We start from the raw sequence: 20,458 nt of genomic DNA on the forward strand, positions 1-20,458 counted from the left end.
TTAGGCTTTGAAGCCATTCTTCAAGGTCTGAGTCTTTAGAGCTTAGGTTTCTTCTGCCTGGCATTGGAAATAACATATATGAACAAAATCTAGTTTTTCTCATAGTGTTGAAATTTGAGACTACATCATGTTTTTAGTTGTGGTTACACACTAAAGCTAATGGTAAAAATTAGGGACTACTGAAGTTGCCAATAAAGATAACCTTACAAGTTTTCCCTGATGCCCTAAATGGGGGCTCTTCGGTGCAGGTATTTCTAACCCACACAGTCCCACTGAACTGCAGGATGTGTGTTTAGTGTAAGAGATGTTTTCACAATATCTTTAAATATGCATCAAAGCAGGGAACATCAAACCAAACATACACTTTTTGAGAGGGAAATTCCCTTTTATTTAGAGGAAACTGTATTCCTATTTCTCCTTGGCCCATTTTTTTTCCCAGCTGCAGACAGAATAAAAGCTGCTGTGCTTTCCTGGGGAACACAGGGAGAGGGATTAGGATGTGGTAGGACAGGACATGCTGCCATGGAATGTGCTCCTGTGAGCAGCTATGCACTTGCAATTCAAATTAAACACTTCTTCCATGCCTGAAATACACTGTCATGTATATACCCTTAGCTCATTTCAGATCACAGGATTGGCAGATTTATTGAAGTAATCAGTATTCATCTGTCATCCAGATCTTGTTAGACTCAGAAGAAGAGATAGTAGTCAGGATAAAGTGTCGTGGTTACTCTGACAACAGCACCAAAATAGAAACACACAGATGGACAATGTGCTAGCCTGTTTGGGTTTTTTTGTTGTTTTTTTTCTTTTAAATACCAATTCTGCATAGAATATGAATTATTAGCTGTGTCACAGTGTTCCATTATCTTTCACTGTTTACGCACAATAAATTGTTAGACACACTTTTGCAGCCCAGCAATTCTATAAGATGCATAAGCCTGTTCTGTTGCTGATCTAATGATGAATTGCAGATTGTCACTGAGGGAAAAATAAAAGCTTGTCTGTTACAATCAAAATATCAGTATTGATCAAAACACTCCTTATGTACAGGTATGTAAAAGTTACTCAGATTTTTACAGCAACAGAACAGCTTCCTGAAAAGTTGCCATAATGCAGTGGAGAATGTTCTCTGTAGATGTTTTACGTGTCTTTGTCCTTATATTCACGCATAGGGGAAACCATGCGTGAAGGAATCTCCTTCCTCAGTAGTAATAACTAATAACCACTTAGTTTGTGAGCAACTCAAAGCAAGTTGGCTACCCACTCAAGGCTCTGATTGACTGATGCTGGACTGCAGCTCCACTCTCATCCTCTTGCCTCTCCCTTTCCCTCACTCCTCCCCCGTCTGGCTCATGGCCACATTCCCTTCTATCCACAACAATCCTTCTTATCTTCACCCCTTCCCCTTCCCTGTGCACGCTGGCCCTGAGGCAGACCCGGCCCTTTGGGAAGGGACAGGAGGGGACAGCGGAACCAGCGCTGGAAAACCTCCAGTGAAATAAAAAAATGTTGCACAACTTTCTTTGCTGGTAAATCACGGATCTGTTTCAACCCATCTCCTTCCCGCAAGTCGTTGCTGGCTCTTACATGTGATGCATCACAGCCCTTTTAATGCTCTCGAAACCTGGAAGACATCTCTGAACCCTCGGCCTTTCGTCAGAGGTCACACTTCGCTGTTCCTTGTACTCGTTTCTCTCACATAGGACATCCAGCTCTCCTCCCCACGCCTCTGTCCCACGGCTTTGTGTGTGCGCTGGACCGGGGCGAAACACCCGGAGCGCTTTGTCTGGGGAGACGTGAGGCCAACCAGGCCGTTCCCTCTCACTCGTAACGGCCTTGACGGGCCCCAAGGATCCTGTCACTGCTTAAACCCCGCTCACCTGCAGCTGCAGGGCGGAAACCCGGACCCGCCGAGAGCCACAGGAAAAGGAGGCGGCACAGGCACGGGCGGGGCGGGGACGCGCAGCCCCAGCGGCCGCCCCAGCGCCGCCCCCGCCCCGCCGGACCCGCCGCGTCCCGGGCCCGGGTCGGGGCCGCCGCACGGAACAGGAAGTGTCGCCGGGAGCCGGGAAAGGCTCGGCGGGGCCGAGCGGAGCCCGAGCCCAGCGAGGCCCCTCCCCGAGCGGCCGGCGGAGGACGATGGGGGCGGCCGGGCTGCTGTGGGCCCTGCTGGGGGCCCTGCTGCTCCCGCCGGTAAGGACGGCGCTGCCTGCACTGGCGGATGGGGCCGCCCGGCGCTGCCGGCCGAGGGGCTCCCTGTGCCCGCCCGATGCCCGTTCCCGGGAGCTCCCGTCTCCCGGGCTGGGCTGGGCTGGGCTCCCCCCGGCCCAGGGGCGGTTTCGCTCCGCAGAGCGGCCCGTGGGGTTTGGGCCTCGGGGGAGGCCGCGCGGTTTCCCCAGGCCAGGCCGGCTCCGGTCACGCGTTGGGAGTCGGGATAATAAATCTCCCGGGTGCCTGCGTGGGTAAACCCCTTGTTTCTAGAGGCTTTTAAATTACGGTGCAGGAAAGGGGGGAAGCTCGTGGTATGTGTACGTGTCCTGTGTTTTGGCTTATCTCCAGTGCCGTTTCGGTTTCGGTGTGGGACATACCCGGAGCTTCTCCCTTTCCACAGGTGGACATTGAAATCTGGCAGGCTGCTTTCTGCCAAGTGGGGTAGTGAAAGGGGGAAGCCAGAAACCTCTGTAATGTGCTGAGGCAGTATGAGGGGCATATCTGCATTAAATGGTGCTCCACTGAATTGTTTGGTTGTTGTTGTGTGGGGTTTTCTGCTTGCCTTTTTTTTGACATAGTTTTTATCTTGTTTTGGTAAGATAGGATGCAGAGTACTTCCTGTGTAGGAAGTCGCCATTGGATACGTGACAGGTGCACAGCACAGTCTGTTAATGCCTTGAGAATGCTTGTGGATGAAGTAACTCGTGTCTTCTGTCTGTGAATCCCACATAGTTGTCACTAGTTATGTTGGGGTTTTCTGAAGAGTGGTTTTGCTCCTTAACCCAATGGCTGGCTGCTGTTGACAAGGGAAGGGGCATTTGCCCTCCTGTAAAGCTGCAGCCCCATGTCCTGCCTCCTCCTTTGCTCTACAAATGCAGGTGTAGCAGTGGTGAGCATTGGATACTGTACCTGGAGCATTAACAGCTTGGGGAGTTGGCCCTCAGGAAGGTCATAGGTGTTCAGAGCACCACTGCTGCTCTCTGGGCGTAGGCACATGTTCCCCTGGGTCATAGTGCCTGGAAAGAGGGAAGAAGGGACAGTTTGTGTGTGTCACAAGGCCACTGGCAGAACAACAAAATGATGCTTGTTCTGTTCATGGCTGTTCTGTTCTCTTTCTTTCTTTCTATGTTGTTACTTGCTATGTGCAGAATACCTTCTCCCTGCTCCGTACCTTTGAGTTTCTGTATGTCTTATCTGGATGCTAATTATGATGGATGTTGTAAATATAGGCTTGGTTTGGTCTCTGTGTCTACTGGTTCATTTGACTTCCTGTATTCTGCGTGGTGAGGTTACTGGTACACTCCAAAGCTCAGCAGTCAGCCCAAGCTTATATCCCTGCAGTGACAGGACATGTTAGGAAAATTAGAGAGCAAGAGACAGAATGATACTTCTTCTCTATCAAAGATAAGGAATTATACAAAAAGTGTTTAAAGGTGCTAAGAGAAGGAAATACAATGAGAGAACTACCTTTCAAAAATAGGAAGGAATTTGTTTGGAGGTGAGGGGCCATTGGGAACTGTCTGAACCTGAAGTGAAAGGAGATGGTGATGCCCCTTTAGGTAAGGGCAGCTGTCATGCCTCTACATCATGTGGGAACATTTTTATGCTAGAGCAAGTCAGCCTATGGAAGCAGGTTAATCTTTTCAGGACCTGTTTTTGTGGACACACTCCTAGTCTTTCTCTTAAGTAACAAGATTGAAAATGTGCTCAGTAAGAAATTTTTACTTTGCATATGTATACTGAGAATAGGATTTGTTCAGTGGCACAGCTGACTGCAAGGCCAGGTGCCCAAACTAGTAGCCCTTGTCTGTTGTGAAAGAAGGACACTGAAGCAATTAGAAAATGAGAGAACTTCAGCTGGATGCAACAGGATTTCAGCGGGGATGTTCCAAATGAGGTCCATCAATAGTGTTTCTTTTAATTTTTTAACTTCTAAATGCTGTCTTCAGAGCTCAGCAATGAATACGTGTGGGTACATGTCATGCTCAGGTCCTGCCTCCCTCCGCCTCGTGAGGATGAATTGTGTTCCCTGATTCATCCCCAGGGAGGCAAAGCTTGCCAAACAAAACAAGCATATCAAATAGGCAAGTAATCACTCCTTCTAGGTAGATTTACGCTTGTGTAGCATTAACAGTTGATTTCCTGGAACCCAGAAGACACTTATTATTCTACTTTGTGAAGCAGAAAGAGCTTTTAATAGATAGAAACATCTGGGGTTTGCACCTGTTGGAAGTCTTTACTGCTTTTAATTTGCCGTTAGTTTGTACTTTTAGGTGAGTGCAGTTAAGAGGGAAGCTTGATAATTTTTGTGCTGATCATAAATCATGGAACAATTTATTTTAGCTGCCAGCTGAAGAACTGTTCTATGTTAAACAGTTAATGTGCTCAGGCCCTTTGACACAGTTCTCCCAGCAGATGTTCATGCACTGTGGCCAATATAATGGATTCCTCTGAAGAAGGTTTTTTGCTATTCAAACCAGGCAGACATAAACCTCTGAAACAATATCGTCACATGCTTTTCTTTTCTCTCCAGTTCACCCTTGCTGAAGAATACAGATCTGTGAGCTAGAGGAGAAATGCCTCTGTAGCACTGTTAATGGTTAGCATTGTATATCTCACAAGTATTTGGGCTTTCCCCCCATACCCACTTCTAGCTTAATGTCTCAGTGTTCTTTTATACAAATCTGGAATTTACAACAGGATTTAAGTTTATTTATTTTTAATCTAATGGCACTTCTTGCTGTGGAGGTCAGTTTCTGTCTCAAGACAGACAGATGAAATGAGTTCATCTCCCAGTTTTCCTAAGGTGACACTTTGAGACACAAATTTTGTTTGTTTTCAGTACTATGCAGCTGTAGCTGCATTTAATCTTTAGTCTGTTTATTTATCCACTGAAGTACCTTATCTTTATTAATGCTTAGGGAGAGGCATATATCATAAAATTATCAGAAGTTTTAAAATTCAGATGTATTAGTAAACAACAGAAATCATGTTATGTGAGGAAGTCTAATCTTAAGAAACAGCAGTATTTCCTTAACTGCACAAATTCTTCTTAAAGTACACTAGTTGGTCTCTGTGTTTACAGTTATTTGAGAAAAAATATTTCAGGAATTGTCATATCATACCTTTATTAGTACGGGAAATTCTAGAGTCTGCAAGGAGGGAAAGACTTTCATCTTTTTTCCATGTACTGTTCTAATTGCTTTCCATGTACAGTTTTACACTTTTTGGAAGGCATGGGATACAGAATCTGAAATCATTTGCCTGGCTTTCTTGCTGGTATTCTATACTTGGTGACATGAGCTGTACATGTCATGAATACATTGTGTTTGCAAAGAGGAGAAGCAGCATTACAGTAACTAGGTTCTTGTTTTCTGGCCTGCTCTCAAGCTGCCCATCTCTCATGGAATCAGTCATTATGTAAAATAATTAACTGAATAAATTCTTTTTCTCCTAACAGCTCTTTCTCTTCCTAACAGCTTTTTAGAGGAATGTCTAAGTGGTATTCTGAGCTCTGTTTAATTCAGAACACCCTGGTTTGTCGCAGGTGGCGGCGGATGAGGGGATCCTGCACGCCTCTGGGAGCGGGCTGCCCCCACTGACAAAGGATTACTGCATCATTTACAATTCTAAGTGGACATCTCTTCCAAAAAGCCTGGACAATGCTGTAAGTAGCTTGTAGTCACAGTCTCTGAGAACTAGAATGCAGTATGAATTTGGGTCAGCTATACCTGGTCTTCAAAATTTTGAATTAAGTAGGTGCTACACTGAATATTTATCATTTTGGGTCATGCTGTCCCCTCCCTGTCACCCCTCAAAAAAAAATTAGAGTGAACTTTTCTATGCTTTAAAAAGGCAGCTTCTAAAGCTTACAAAGGGGTTCTCTCTCTGTGCTTAGAACCAGTTTTAAATGTTTACATATTCATTTGATACTGTTAATTTCTTTTCTTCAGGTGTTATCATTATGTCTATGTTTTATATTTGGAAGTTAAAGTTTGGTTTATTTGTTTACAAAATTGATAAACTTTTGAAACAGAATTTTTGTATATTGGTTCAGCAGTTTGATGTACTGTTTACTTGTCTTCAAAACGTGGTGTAATAGATTATCTGGAATGCATCATCATGCCTTATTTTCTGACTATGTTGGTATGAGGCAGAAATTAATGTTCTTTAGGCACTCTTCATATAAATAGGAAATACTTCATGTTCGGGAGTGGTCAAGGCACTCTGCCTTCCCTTCTGTCATTCATTCACAGAGTAACTCAATGTAAAAAAGAGTAAAAATCATTTGTCTGCCCCAGACATCTTTGCTAGGTTACTTTAGTTAGTCAAGACATCCAAGTGGCTAAAGAAAATTGACAATAATCTAAAGATAATTGTCAATATGAAATTAAACTTTGAAATAAGGATATAATTTTTTTACTACTATTTTGTAGTAAGTAATGCATTATCAGACTCAACAGCTGGTTTTGAACAAGCATTATACTTTGGAACTCTGATTGTGTTGTATCCATCAGTGCCCTTTTGGCTTGTGAAGCCTGGAAATAGCACAGATTGTACATTGGATTCCCCAGAACTGCAAGTAGGGGTTTTCCTACATAACCAGTTTCTTATGTTTAATTTACAGGAACGACTGCTGTGAAATTGCACTTAGAACAGCCTGATTATTTCAGCTATATGCTGCTCTAAATGTCCCTCAGTACTGCAGGCTGCAGAAACTGCTGCTGTGATTTTATATTCCTGAATTAATGATTGTTTTCTGCTACACCTCTTTCTGGCAAACCTCAAGTTAAGGACCATAGTAATGTACTTGTCTAGGTTAGTTTGTAATATCAAATTTCCTAGCTTTATCACATTTCTTTTCTCTGCAGACTTTCAGGACTCTGGAAAACCTGACTTCCACAGTCCTCTGCAGTTCATCTGAAGTTCCTTCTGGCATAATGAAGGACAAAGCAGTTGTAGTGATGAGAGGAAACTGCACCTTTTTGGAGAAAGCAAGAATTGCACAAAGTTTGGGTGCTAAAATGCTGTTGATTGCCAGTAAATCCGGGCTGGTAAGTTACAACACAGTTTTCTTCTGTGGTGAAGTGTCTTATCTGTTTGATCCAGTGCCGTGTTGTCCAGGGTTAGCTGAGAGAAGCCCAAAAGCAGAGGACCCTGGCTATGGGTGGGATTCCAGCAGGAGTCATTAACCCTCCCACAGAGCACTGTGCTGGTGGGACTGGTGTTCTGAGACTGAGTTACCTCTGTGCAATGCTGGGTTATATCAGCTGCAAGTATCTACAACCAAATTGTATTGTTATTCTCTTCCTTATAACTTCAGTATGTTTCTGAATGCAAATACTTGTCTTTATCATTCTCTAATTTTAGTGCATTCTGAATCCATTTAATCTTAGGTGATACTGTTTTGGACAGGTATGATAAAAATAAGCTATGAAAATGTAATCCAAAATTTAAGATAAAAATGTATTTTGAGATATTTTCACAGGTACTTCTGTTGCTTTTTTATTCTCTATTACAGCTGCAACATTTTTGTACCAATATGTGCAATTTATGAATTTGTGTGATTACCATGAAAAATCAATCTTGTTTTAGAGGTGTAGAGAATAAAAACAGTTTTGATTATCCCTTGTAATACTATAAAAGCACATGAGCTGTATGAATCCAGATGTGTTGTTAGTATCACCTGTTTTGATTTAAGTACATCTGTCTTCATTAACCTTTTGCAAAGGGTGATGAATGAGCTTTTTGTTTTTTACCTTCCTGGAAATACACTGAAATTTAAAGGCTAATCTGCTTTTAGGGATCTAACCTGCTTCACAAATAGCCTCAACATACTTATCACTTATACTTTGTCTTTTAGTCTGCTATTTCAGACAACAAGACTGATTTTGAAGATGTGACTCTTCCAATTGCTCTTATAAGATACAATGACATAGTAGATATGCAGCTGGTAAGTAACAGAACTTCAGCATGTTATGGTTTGTATAAACTTGGGTATTTGAACAAATAAATAAAATAGTTTCAGGTTAGATACAGATGTCTGCCTGGTTTGAATGTGCATAGATACTGCTTTCAGTTTCTCAGAAGAGGATGAACATTAAATTATGGAAGTGCTGGTCTTCCTAACTCAGGTGAATGAGAGAGAATGATTGATTAGAACACTAAGAATGGGAAACACAATACCTAACTGGAGGTAGGGAAATCTTTAGAAGTCTTCCTGCTAAACAAGCTAAGCTGTCTTCCAATAGACTTGTGTACAGTTACAGATCCTGACAGGCATGAAGAGCTACAGCCTGAGAGGGCTGTTCCTTTAGAAGCTACAACAGTTGAGCTTGTAGCTATGGCACAGTAGCTTTCAGGTAAGCAGCACCTTATCAAGTTGGATATTGAGGAGGGTGAAAGGGTTTTTTGTCTTTGCCAGATGAGGAGCTCTCTCTTTATATGGCATTACAGCATCTGTTACAGTGTTAGGCAGTATAGTTTGAGTTTCTGCTCGTGAGTTCATGGTGAGATGCCAAATGCTTGTCATTAAAATGAGGCACTTGTGGTATCTGCTACGCTTTATAAGCAGGGAAGTTTGTTTTGGGAAGTATTTGGAGTTTCTTTTCCTTGATATTTAATATTAGGATGTAGAATATTGCAGAGAGTTTTAAGGAAAACAGTATATTTTCTTTGTGGCTTTTTCTGTTGTTATTGTTTTAGGTTTTTTATTTAGTGTTAAATAGTTTTGCTAAGCAGGAGTTGCATTGCACATATTTTTCTGTAAGGAGCAGAGGCTAGCTCTAACCTCTAGTCTTAGCTTCTTGGGATGAATTTGCAAGCTCACGTCACCATTTCTGCTCTTAATCTTCAGAGCTGCCGTGGGAGATTGTCTTAGGTAAGTATGCAAACTGAAACTGCCTAGATTTATAGGATTTTTCGGTTGTTTACTGTCTGTTCCCATTAAAAATTGCTACTTGCTGAGCACTGACACAACTGAAGGTTTGTGGTGACTGTTCTCAGTCTGCCATAGCCTTGATAAGTACTGTGGATTGGTTCAGGTTGTCCTCTGTCTTCAGATTTGTTCCTTCAAGTCAGACGAGTGTCATTTGCGTAGTTGAATGATTTTAAAATGCCTTAGTAACATGAAAGGGAACTAGGGCAAGGTTGGGTCCCTAATTGGTTCTGAGTCTTCTCTGCACCACTTTATTGCCCAGTTTTGCTCAGGGTGGTGTCATTTAGAATCACTTCTGTATAGCCACAGTAATTCCCCAAAGCAACTCTGCTGGTAGATTGGTATGCCAGATGATGTCTCATACTGCTGTTGAATCAGAGAGTTCATATTTGTCTTACAATGAGATAAAAGTAGTGAGGAACACAGCCCAGACTACAAGTGATCCTTTCCTAGTTCTGATCCAGTTTTTTGCCAAAGCCTTCTGTCATGTCCCTGGCAGCTGTTGTTTTGAATGGTATGTGCTGCTTAGACTCTGACAGCCATTGTACTCTTCCCACTACAGTTGTATTTCTGGTCTAACTCTTTTTAAGGCTTCCAGCTTTCTCCTTTAATTTAGAAGAGACAGACAGCACCAGTCTGAGGGTAACTAGTTTGTATAAGCATTCTTTTTACTTTTTCTTACAAGACTTCACCTCTGTGAGCCTTCACCATTTGAGGCAGGTCTGTTATGTGTCTTGATAGCAATAGCACAGTGTCACAGATGTAGTCAGTGGACAGCTGACAGCTCTCTTGCAGTTGTTATGTGATGCAATGTGTTTGATTGTAGTGCTCCCTGTGGAGGAACTTGAGACTTTGCAAGTTTTTAGTGAAGAGAAGAACAATATAGGAACAAAAGGAAACAATTACTTTAGATTCTAGTGTGAACTATACTTTGTAAGATCTATGAAACTTAAAGGAAGAACTGGATTAAGATATGTTGAAATTTCATACTAAAAATATGTGAGCCTTTATGTTTCTTGGGGGGTTTAGCACTTTTTTGAATCTAGTTTGGATTTTTTAATTTTTTTTACCTAGAGGATGCTGTAATTTGGATAGGGTTTTTTTTCTCTTTAATGTTATGTTCCACTTCATACAACTGCAGTGTTTCACTAGAATTTAATTTTATTTCTTGTTTTCTGAACTTCCATAACTGCAGGCAAAAGAGTGATTCTGACTTTTTTTAGCCTGCAGAAAGGTTATTATCTGTAATTAGGTAACTCAGATGCTGAAATGAATCAGCTTTCTTCCCATGTGGCCACTGTATTCCACTGCACTACTGGGCTTCCCATTCAGTCTCTCTACTTCCAGTTTGATCTTCCTTTAGCCAAACCTGCCTGGCATGTTCTCATGCTCTCCTGCTTTTATCTCACATGCAGACTGTAAACAAATCTGGTTTTTTTGCAGCATCTCTGAAGTCTGTTCTCACTGCGCGGTTACTTTAGATGTCTTGACTTCCTTTGACTGCAACAGCAAACCTGTCTCCCCCCCACCTTCCATTTCCTGTCAAATTATCATCCATTCTATGCCTCTTAAATTTCACCTTTCGGTCAAATGGAAGCATCTTGGTTTTGCTTTCAAGATTTTTGTAGGATTCAGTACCGGTTACATCTCAGTGTTCTCTTCCATTTTCTTCAGTGTCCTTCAATTGATTGTTTTATTTACTTAGGTCTCAAATTTCATAAGTAATGTGAAATTGCTTTCTTCTCTTTTGAATCCATCTCAAATCATATTTGTGTAAAGCTAGTAAATAACTTTCTGCCACCTTGATTTTTCTCTGTGTTCTATCTGAAGCATCATGTCTGTATCTGAACAGTGAGGTTTGTGGTTTCAAGAGCTAGAGGCAGATCTCTGCTGATATCTTAGTGGACCTGTGAGTTTGTATTTCAAGTTGATTGCCTTAGATTTGCTTTCCTGCAGAGAAGACATCTTTGGTAGTACTCGATATATTTGGGCTAGAGGCACAACTTCTGGGAATTGTGGAAAGAATGCAAAGAAGTACCATTTTGTCTTGTGGTATCCCTGTGTTTCCACACCAGTAGTAATAGGATTGTTTCCAAACCTGACCATCCTGAAAGGTAACATGGAAAGCATTGTTTCTTGGCAAATATATGGGATCTTTTGTGCACTAAGTTGAAAACTTCCTCTCAGCATTGTATAGATCAAGAGCAGGAAACCACAATGTACATCTTGTTGGAAAATAAGCCCCATAATTTCTTTGTCCTCCTTATGAACCAACTTGTGTGTTATTTTTCAGACACTTGGAAATGAAGTTAATGTGACTCTGTATTCACCACCTTTGCCAGAGTTTGATTACAGCATGGTTGTCATCTTCCTAATTGCTGTGTCTACAGTGGCACTGGGAGGCTACTGGAGCGGAGTAGCAGAACTGTAAGTTTGTGAAATGGAGCTGCTTAAATTACATGGACTGCAAAGTGTGTGAAAACTGTCATTGTCATCAGTGAGAAATTATTTTGCTTTATGTTGGTAGTTATAAAATTAGAAGATCCAAGTGCAATTAGCTGCTTTGCCATGAAATTTTTGAGCACTGCAACCTCTGAAAAATCACCTCAGATCTTTGAGGAGCCTTGAGCAAAAGTCCCTGAGGGATAATGCAGCTCTTGGGAGGAGGAATGAGTTAACATTTTGATGAATTACCAAGCACTCTGTAACTGGCATCATAGGTCTCCAATATCCACAATAGAAATTAGGTATTTTCATTACACCTTTCAAGTCCAGTGATTCAAGAGATATTTCTGTAGTTGTATGTAGTGTCTACATTGGCAGGGGTCTGTACAGCTGCTCCATCCCAGCTGGCTGTGCAGCACTCCTGTCACTAGGAACACTGGGAAATGCAGTTTGGTTGAGTCTGGCTGGCTCCAGATAAGGTCCAGCCTGGCTTATCTGCTTCAGCTTTGTGTGTTATCTGGTGGAGCAGCAGAGCTGGGGCAGCAGCAGCAGGTCTAGGACTAGGCAAGGGCAAGGAGGCAGCAGCAGTCCTTGTGCAGGGAAGAGGAGGGAGTGGAAGTGTAGAATGTGGTAAAAGCAGAGAAACAGGGTAGTAGGGGTTTGTGCCCTGTGCTGAGTGTGCAGCTTTAAGTGATGCACAGAGCTGGTTTTGGTCTGGGGTTAGCTGGCTATAACTGGCCTTTGAGAGCATGGCATTATGCTGCAGTATTCTTGGGTGCCTGTGTATGCTGAGTAGGCCAGTGTGTGTTGCTACCTTCCATGTCTCAGTGGTATTCTGGTACTTTGGTCCCCAGAACAACAGGGAGAGGATTGTATGTGATAACAACAGCTTCCTCTTTCCCACTAGTTATGCAAATCTAGTGATTTTAAAGAGATTAAAGAAGTAGAACAAGGAGAGGTGTGTATGTTTCTTTTTTTAAAGGTTAGATCTGATTATGCTTCTTTTTCACCCTGCAGTGCTACAGGGTGTGGCTGCTCTGACTGCTAAAATAACAAAATGTGATGCTGTCTGCCATATTGAAAAATACCTAGACGTAATTTATTAAACTTGTGAAAGTGCTCTTTCATAAATCTAGGGTGAGCTTTTTTTTTTTTTAAAGCTGCTTATTCAAAGCATTTCTTCTGAAAAGGTGATTCATCTAACAAAGTGCCTTGCTCCTGTGGGTTTTTCTCTTTTGAAGGTGGCTGTTTGTGCTGAATTCAGCGTTTTGTAGTAGGTCCTGGGATTCATCAGGAACATGTTATCTGATGGGCAAGTTGCACTGGTGTCTGTACTAAAGAGTAGAAGGGCTATCTGCTCAAAGAACAAACACAGCAATTTAAGTCTCCTTATTTTGCATGGTGAGGTATAAATATGAAGTATGTATGTACAGAAATTTTACTCCTAGTGAAAGTCTCCAATTACACCCCCTCTCTTTCACTTACCCTTACACCTTATAATTACAGAGTAAAAGAACTAGTACATAGCCAGCTTCATTCTGCTAACATGAGTGGGGTTTGCAGACACTTAATGTCTAATTGAGGTGTTAAAACAGTGTGCAATACCCATGATTTTGATTTATTGTAGACATATTTATCAAATTGTCTACATTTAGCCCAAGAAATTTTGTAGTCAGAGGTCATGCCCTAATGGAGCTGAGTGTGTGCCTCCTGAAAAGGAGTTTAAGAGTATTGGACTACTTTTCTTCACACAGATCAGGGTTTTGATTGGGAGGTACTCCTTAAAGTTGGCAATCACCACACAATTGGAAAGGAGTGCAGTTAAGAATCTTTTCCTTGTGATCTATGCTAGGTTGGAAGTGCATATCTTCATTAAAAATGGAGAGAAACTCAAACAGCAAGCATACCATTTTTCTGTGGTTTTAAGTCTAATAATAGTTTGAAGGATTAAACTGGAACACTGTCAGTCTAAATACTCTACAGCCAACAATTATGGTCATAGTAAAAGATTTTCATAACCTGCCATTTGACGTAAATGTGTTTGTCATTTTCTTAAAACAGGGAGACTCTGAAAGCAATAGCAAGTCCAGGGGAGAGAGAAACCAGACGGAAGAAGGAGGAAAATGTTACCTTCACCCCTCTAACAGTTATCTTGTTTGTTGCCATCTGTTGTGTCATGCTGGTCTTACTTTATTTCTTCTACAAGTGGTTAGGTAAGAAATAATGAATAATCTCATTTGACTTATTTTTCTATGTGATCTTATTAGGTGTCTAAGTCTGAAAATAGATTTCTAAACTGGAATGAATGTAATTTTTTTAATTGTTCTCTCCATGTGTGAGTTGAGGGTTAAAAAGATGCAATTGCTACTTAAAGAAGAGAAGCTTTCTTCAACTGTCTTGCAAAGACTGTCTTAACAATGCTTGTTCTGAATGAAGTGATGTGGAGAAGAAGTGACTAGCAATGAGTAAAAAAACCTGTGTGATTTATGTCAACACTCTTGGGAGGATGGTAATGACAACCTATTAGTGTTTAGAGTCTGCTTGATGAGAATGTTTTTTAGTAGCTGGGATTTGGTGTTTGGTTTTAGTTTTTTGTAGTGAAGATCTGGCTAGAAAGCAATTCTGATGCCATTAAGTCAAGTTTTTGTTTGATGAGAACTTTGTCATGGCAGAGACACTCAGAATTGAGCACTTTCTGTCATCAGCTGACTATGGTCTCCAGTGACTGTGTCAAGCACTGCTGTAACTGTTAACAGTTTATATCATGAAATCCTAGAATCCTCAAGGTTGGCAGACACGTTCAAATGATCCAGCCCAATGATCCACCCAGCACTACCACTGTAACCCCTAAACCACATATCACCCAGCACTAGATCCAGACACCTCTTGAACACAAAATATCAAATGTATGTTGTTGTGTTTGATTCCTGTTTGTTATTTTTTGTCACTGATTCCCATCTTCATTCTTTTTATTTAGTATATGTTATAATATCAGTCTTCTGCTTGGCCTCTGCAATGAGTCTGTACAACTGTCTGGCAGCATTAGTGGCAGAAATCCCATTTGGGCAGTGCAGGTATTGTACACTTTCAGTTATTATGAGTGTAAGGTTTCCTTTGCATATCTTCTGGTTGCTACTCAATGTGGCGTGAAAATATGAATTTGACAAAGTATTTCCTGTTATGGTTTAGTGTGTGGGATAGTTACAAAAGAAAATTACAAGCTTCTTTAATAGATATTGAAGGTATCTGTAGCATAATCAGCAGTTAAAATAGTTGTGGGAGGTTTTCTGCATTACCTTCATTGGAAAGCATTGCTGTAGTCAAATTTGAAAGGCTCTGCTTGGCTGTCTGAGCTTGGTTTTACCAAATTCTGGTTGCCTGTCATGTGCTCACTTTGTTCATCAAGGAACTCTGTAAGGGGGGGATCCTGCACATTTGATCCTGTTTTGAACAAGTACTGCTCTGTAGGCAATAGAGGGTTTTTTCCCTCATATTACTCTGTACTGTACCTGTGAAATGCCAACTATTAACTTTATTACAAAGGCAACACATTGCTCATGTCATCCGTGTTGGAAGGCAGCAGTTACAGTCCTGACTTGGGTGGTGTGTTGTCAATGTACAGACAGCCTCTTTTTACTACTCTGGGTTAAATATCCTGCAGTTATTAGTGAGCATGGGAGTGTCCCTGTTTTCCTCCCTTGTATTTTCACTTCAAAAATCCTGAATGTTTAATGCAACAAATGATTCTTTTTCCCCAAAAGAATGATGCTTATGAACTTGGAATTGTGCAATTCTGTTGGCATGTTCCTTAATGCAGGATATTTTTGCCAGGTGATCCAGTAGCCCATCAAAGGCAGAGATCAGGTAGAAAAGACAGCAGGTTTTGTGTAAGCTGCAGGACAGGCATTACTTCTGTCAGTTAATATCAGTTCAAGAACTGTCCCAGACAACTGAGTAGGTGGTGGAAACAGATATTGGCTCACAATTTTGCAATACATAGTTACCCCATTTTAAATCTTGTATTATGTGTCCTAAAACTGATTTTCCTCACCACCACCCTTTTGTGCAATCATGACATGGCTGTCCCTCACTGACATAGTTCAGTTAACTGACAGAAATGGATTCAACAAACTCAACCTGCTTGCTGCCTTCCCTGGATGTGTTTGCTAAAATGAGGACAGGCCATCAAAGCCCCACTTGGCTGGTTTTTAGTGTAGTCCAGAAAAGGATTGGTTCTGCAGTTGCAAGAATAATGTCACCTGAGTCTGGACAGAACAGCTGGGCAAAGGAGAAACTATTGGGATGAGAACAGCTGGTCAGCTTAAGGATATGTGATAGCACAGGCATGTGTCTTGGCTGTTACAAGCTTTCTCTTTTAATTTCATTATTTTCTTTTAGGATTACATGTTGTAACAAAACCATTGAAGTGAGGCTTATTTTTCTTGCTGTGTTCTGCACAGCAGCAGCTGTTGTCTGGGCAGTGTTTCGAAATGAAGACAGGTAAGTGGTGCATTCTAACTTCAGAGTAATATGAATAATCGGCATTAATGAACTTCCCATCCTACCACTAATCCTGGAGTGTAGCATCCTTCTAAACTCCAGTGCCAATTTCAAAAAAGTCATGAAAGTATTTATGAAGCTTAACAAGCCTGGGAGTAATAGAGAACAAAGCTATGCAAATGAACTGTGTGGTAATTTGAAGTTACAAAAAAACCTGTGAAGATGAGGAAGAACTAGCTTGATTGCTAAGGATTGCCCCAGAAGGAAAAGGTGCAGAAGAGCATAGGGACCTGTGGTTCTGTGCTTCCTATGGGCCTGTGGAAGCACAGGACTATAAGTACACAAATATTGTAGTACATCCCAAGCAGCATCCTAAGGCAGATGCTCAGTAGGGCCCCCAATCAAGTGAGCAGTCACACAAGTGGACACCAAGGACCTCTTATAGCCCATGTTCAACTCATTTTCTCTTTAGAACATTGATGAAGAAAACTGTTAGGGTATAATCCCAGCTGAAAACCAAGCCCCACACAGCTGTTGACTTAGTCCACCCCCAGTGGGATGGGGGAGAGAATCAGAAAGGTAAAAGTGAGAAAACTCGTGGGTTGAGATAAAGACAGTTAATTAGGCAATAGTTAAATCAGAAGCTGCACATGCAAGCAGAGCAAAACAAGGAATTCATTCACCACTTCCCATGGGCAGACAGCTGTCTGCCATCCCCAGGAAAGCAGGGCTCCATCGTGTGTTACAGTGACATGGGAAGACAAACGCCATCAGTCTGAACATCACCCTCTTCCTCCTTCTTCCCCCAGCTTTGTGTGCTGGGCATGGCACACGTGGTCTGGGGTATCCTTTGGGCCAGCTGGGCCCAAGCTGTCCTGGCTGTGTCCTGTCCCAACTCCCTGTGCACCCCCAGCCTCCTCACTGGTGGGGTGGGGTGAGGAGCAGAAAAGGCCTTGACTCTGTGTAAGCGCTACTTGACTACCTACAGCATCCCTGTGTTATCAACACTGTTTCCAGCACAAATCCAAAACATAACCCATACCAGCTATTGTAACAACCTATAAAAATGTATTTTTATTTTTAGGTGGGCTTGGATTTTGCAAGATATTTTGGGAGTTGCCTTCTGCCTAAACTTCATTAAAACACTGAAAATGCCCAACTTTAAGGTACTGTAAGTTGCTTATCTTAACATAGTATTCTACTGCCATGAATCTGGAAGTTTGTTGTCAGGAAATAGATTTTCAACACTCAAGAAATCTATATTAAAAACTGCAATCTTTACAATTTTTCATAATTATTAAAAGACACTAACCCTATTCTAAGTGTTATGCCAGATTAAAAAGCATGGTGTGGGGTGGTGTTGGGTTGGGTTGGTTTGATTTGGTTTTCACATGGTGGCACAGTAATGGTACCAAAATCCAGCTATGTAATCCTTGAAAACCCACAGTAATATTTTCTTCTCTTTTTTTTTTTTACCAGTCCTGTGTAATACTTCTAGGCCTTCTCCTTCTATATGATGTGTTTTTTGTCTTCATAACACCATTTATCACGAAGGTATGTCTGTGAATTTATCTTAACAAAAATATCTGGTTACTGGGGCAATGCTTTTGTCCAACAGGTCAGTGTTTTCAGAATTCTCAAGAAGGAAAAGCTGGCTTTCTTTTCTTTTTTGCCCATTTAAAACAACAATGGCCTAAATTTTTATGGCAATCACATGGCCAAAAGTAAACTGTCCCCAGTTGAGGGACAGTGTGATGATGAGAAATTACTGCCCTCCAGTGAGCCTGCCATGCTCACTTGCAGTGTAGTATGAATTCTGTGCAAGCATCACCTGCTCTTGTTTTGAAGCAGAAAAGCTCATGGCAGAAAAAGCTGACATGTTTTTATCTAAACTTCCAGCTACATCTAGTGGACTTGTTGTTTGGGGCTTTTTTTAACAGTAGTTTTAGGCTGGACTACATGATTTTTTTCGTATAATACTGTACAATACTCAAGCATTCACTTTGATGTTCAGGATTTTTCCAATCCTGAATTGTAGGTGAAGGTACAAGCGGTTTTTGTAAATGTAGTATGAAAATTTTGATGCATTAAACTACTAACTTTTGGTAAAATAACTGTAATTTCAGAATGGGGCAAGTATAATGGTTGAAGTTGCAGCTGGTCCCTTTGGAAACAGTGAAAAGGTATGAAAAGTCATTTTAACACATGCGGCATAAAAATACTGACTCTGCGTAGCTAATTCATAGTGCGCTTTTTGGCATAACTTTCTCACAAAATACAGCAGCTTCTGCTATTTTCTTATAAGTATTAAATTCCTGTTGACTTGGGTTTGATCCTAGAGTGATGGAAACTTGGTGGAAGTCCCTACTGAACGCTCAGCTCCCCATGAGAAAGTAAGGATTGTATTTCAGATACTGGATTTTTAAATTATTCCCTCTGAAAAGACTATTCTTTTGGGGAAAACCTGACTGTCCAAATTTCTCTTCAGGGCCTGGATATCAGTGATCAGTATTCTATAGTTAGGTTAATAATCCAGATTTGTTACTCCCATTACATGGTTAAATATTGTTTTAACTTTTTTTTTTGTGTGTATATTATTTGTAAATCTGAAATTCCAGCTTACCTGTTGCCTTAAGCTCTATCTATTTTCTGTGTTGGTTTCTGGTTTTTACTTTAGGTTCGACCTATTTTAAAGTTCTGCATTAACAATAAATTAATTATATTTAAACTGTTTATTAAATTAAGCAACCAAAAAAATCCAAAACACCAGGATGCTTTAGATGAGATTTATATGGCTTCTGAAATAATGTTTTCCAGTTACCTGTGGTTATTAGAGTGCCTAGACTTGAACACTCTGCATCGACACTGTGTGACTTGCCATTTTCATTGCTGGGTTTTGGAGACATTATTGTCCCAGGTGAGCAAAGGTTTTGGTAATTGTAATTTAAGATTAAATATTTTGGGTTTGATTCTCAACTGACTTACAGTGGAGCTTATTCACAGAGTAATTACTAAATCAAATGCTGCAGTTTGCCTTGATCTGTCAGAATACAACAGAATACAACAAAAGCCACAACAGAAGAAGAAAGCTCGGTGTGTTACAGAACACTTCAATTGTGACAGGTTTTTTCTATTGCACTGGATTGTGTAAATACAAGTCACATAGATAAATCCAGTTGTCAGTATTAACTAAATTTCATCCAAATCTCACAGAAAGTAGGTATTCTGTGACTTCATGGGATTTTTGTATACAAGACTACATAATTAGAGGTGAGGTAACAGAAAATGTATTGCCAGATTTTTCCATCTTTGTCAGAAAAGCTGAATTTTGCCATAAGTAGTTTGCTCAACACTCCAACTTAAGCATGTGCAGGCAAAATTGCTGAATGTTAAGTGTGAGCATTAGAATCCTGTGGAAGAAAAATATTAAAAATAGGTTGTTACTCTTCTGTGTTAGAAAACTGAAAATAGCCTAAAATAGCATAATTACTGAAAATGTAATTAGCTTGCTTAAAAAAACAAACCCTTTTAATATCGAGCTCGCTTGGCTCATATTTTCGTTATGGTTTTGAATTCCTGGGCTTACTGTAGGATTTCTTAAAATGGTTCTTGGCTTTCCAGAAATAAATGGGAAGAAGATAACATACAGTACTGGGAAGTCTTACTACAAATTTTTTTATGCTGCTTTCATTTGGAAGATTGGGGAGAAGAAAATTCATGGCCAAACATTTCATTAATCCTTTCCCTTTTTTTGATTTTTTTTCCTTCAAGGGCTTCTGGTTGCCTATTGTCGAAGATTTGATGTTCAAACAAGTTCATCTTCTATATACTACATTTCCTGCACAATAGGTAAATCATGTGATAATTCAGTATTGTTGGTCTTCATAATAGCTTTTTTTAAATGTCAGAACTAGGTAGTTTTCTTCAGGTAAAGGTTCAGTGTTGTCAAGAATCTCTTTATGAACTCTTTTTAGTGTGCCTGCAAATATTAAAGGTGACTATTCTTAAAGGTAGTCAGTTGCTTTGAGAAATCTTGCAAATGCAGAGCAACCAATTGTCTGTCTTCAGTTATATTAACAAGGAAGATACTGCTTTAAAAAAATAATTTTGGCTTATCTGACTTAATCTAAAAATTCTCCTGTTCTTGATTGTGTCTGTATAAATATTTTTTTATAGCTTATGCTGTTGGTATGGTGCTGACTTTTGTTGTTCTGGCATTAATGAAGATGGGACAACCTGCCCTTCTCTATCTTGTACCATGTACACTCATCACCAGCTCACTTGTTGCCTGGAGGCGCAAAGAGATGAAGAAGTTTTGGAAAGGAAGCAGTTACCAGGTAGGCTGGATGCCTTGGGTTAATT

The 20,458-nt window shown here is 40.7% G+C and overlaps 1 protein-coding gene across 4 annotated transcripts in view; it reads left to right on the forward strand.

Moving 5' to 3' along the window:
• The first annotated feature begins 1,793 nt into the window (after positions 1-1,793).
• The window catches only part of SPPL2A (signal peptide peptidase like 2A), a 26,167-nt gene continuing 7,502 nt past the window's right edge, over positions 1,794-20,458 (forward strand). Inside the window, exons 1-15 of one of the 4 annotated variants that reach the window (XM_027688692.1) lie at positions 1,794-2,196; positions 5,762-5,881; positions 7,086-7,268; positions 8,078-8,167; positions 11,445-11,578; positions 13,658-13,809; positions 14,574-14,670; positions 15,995-16,096; positions 17,181-17,262; positions 17,576-17,650; positions 18,223-18,279; positions 18,436-18,489; positions 18,914-19,013; positions 19,868-19,945; positions 20,273-20,433. In XM_027688692.1, the coding sequence (XP_027544493.1) occupies positions 2,143-2,196; positions 5,762-5,881; positions 7,086-7,268; positions 8,078-8,167; positions 11,445-11,578; positions 13,658-13,809; positions 14,574-14,670; positions 15,995-16,096; positions 17,181-17,262; positions 17,576-17,650; positions 18,223-18,279; positions 18,436-18,489; positions 18,914-19,013; positions 19,868-19,945; positions 20,273-20,433 (1,539 nt within the window). In that variant the 5' untranslated portion in view covers positions 1,794-2,142. The remainder of the gene's footprint in view (positions 2,197-5,761; positions 5,882-7,085; positions 7,269-8,077; positions 8,168-11,444; positions 11,579-13,657; positions 13,810-14,573; positions 14,671-15,994; positions 16,097-17,180; positions 17,263-17,575; positions 17,651-18,222; positions 18,280-18,435; positions 18,490-18,913; positions 19,014-19,867; positions 19,946-20,272; positions 20,434-20,458) is intronic. The other 3 variants (XM_027688691.1, XM_027688694.1, XM_027688693.1) reach the window with 3 other exon arrangements.

This window comes from Neopelma chrysocephalum, unplaced genomic scaffold (genome assembly GCF_003984885.1).
Source record: "Neopelma chrysocephalum unplaced genomic scaffold, ASM398488v2 Primary Assembly neopelma1_75, whole genome shotgun sequence".
NCBI lineage: Eukaryota > Metazoa > Chordata > Aves > Passeriformes > Pipridae > Neopelma > Neopelma chrysocephalum.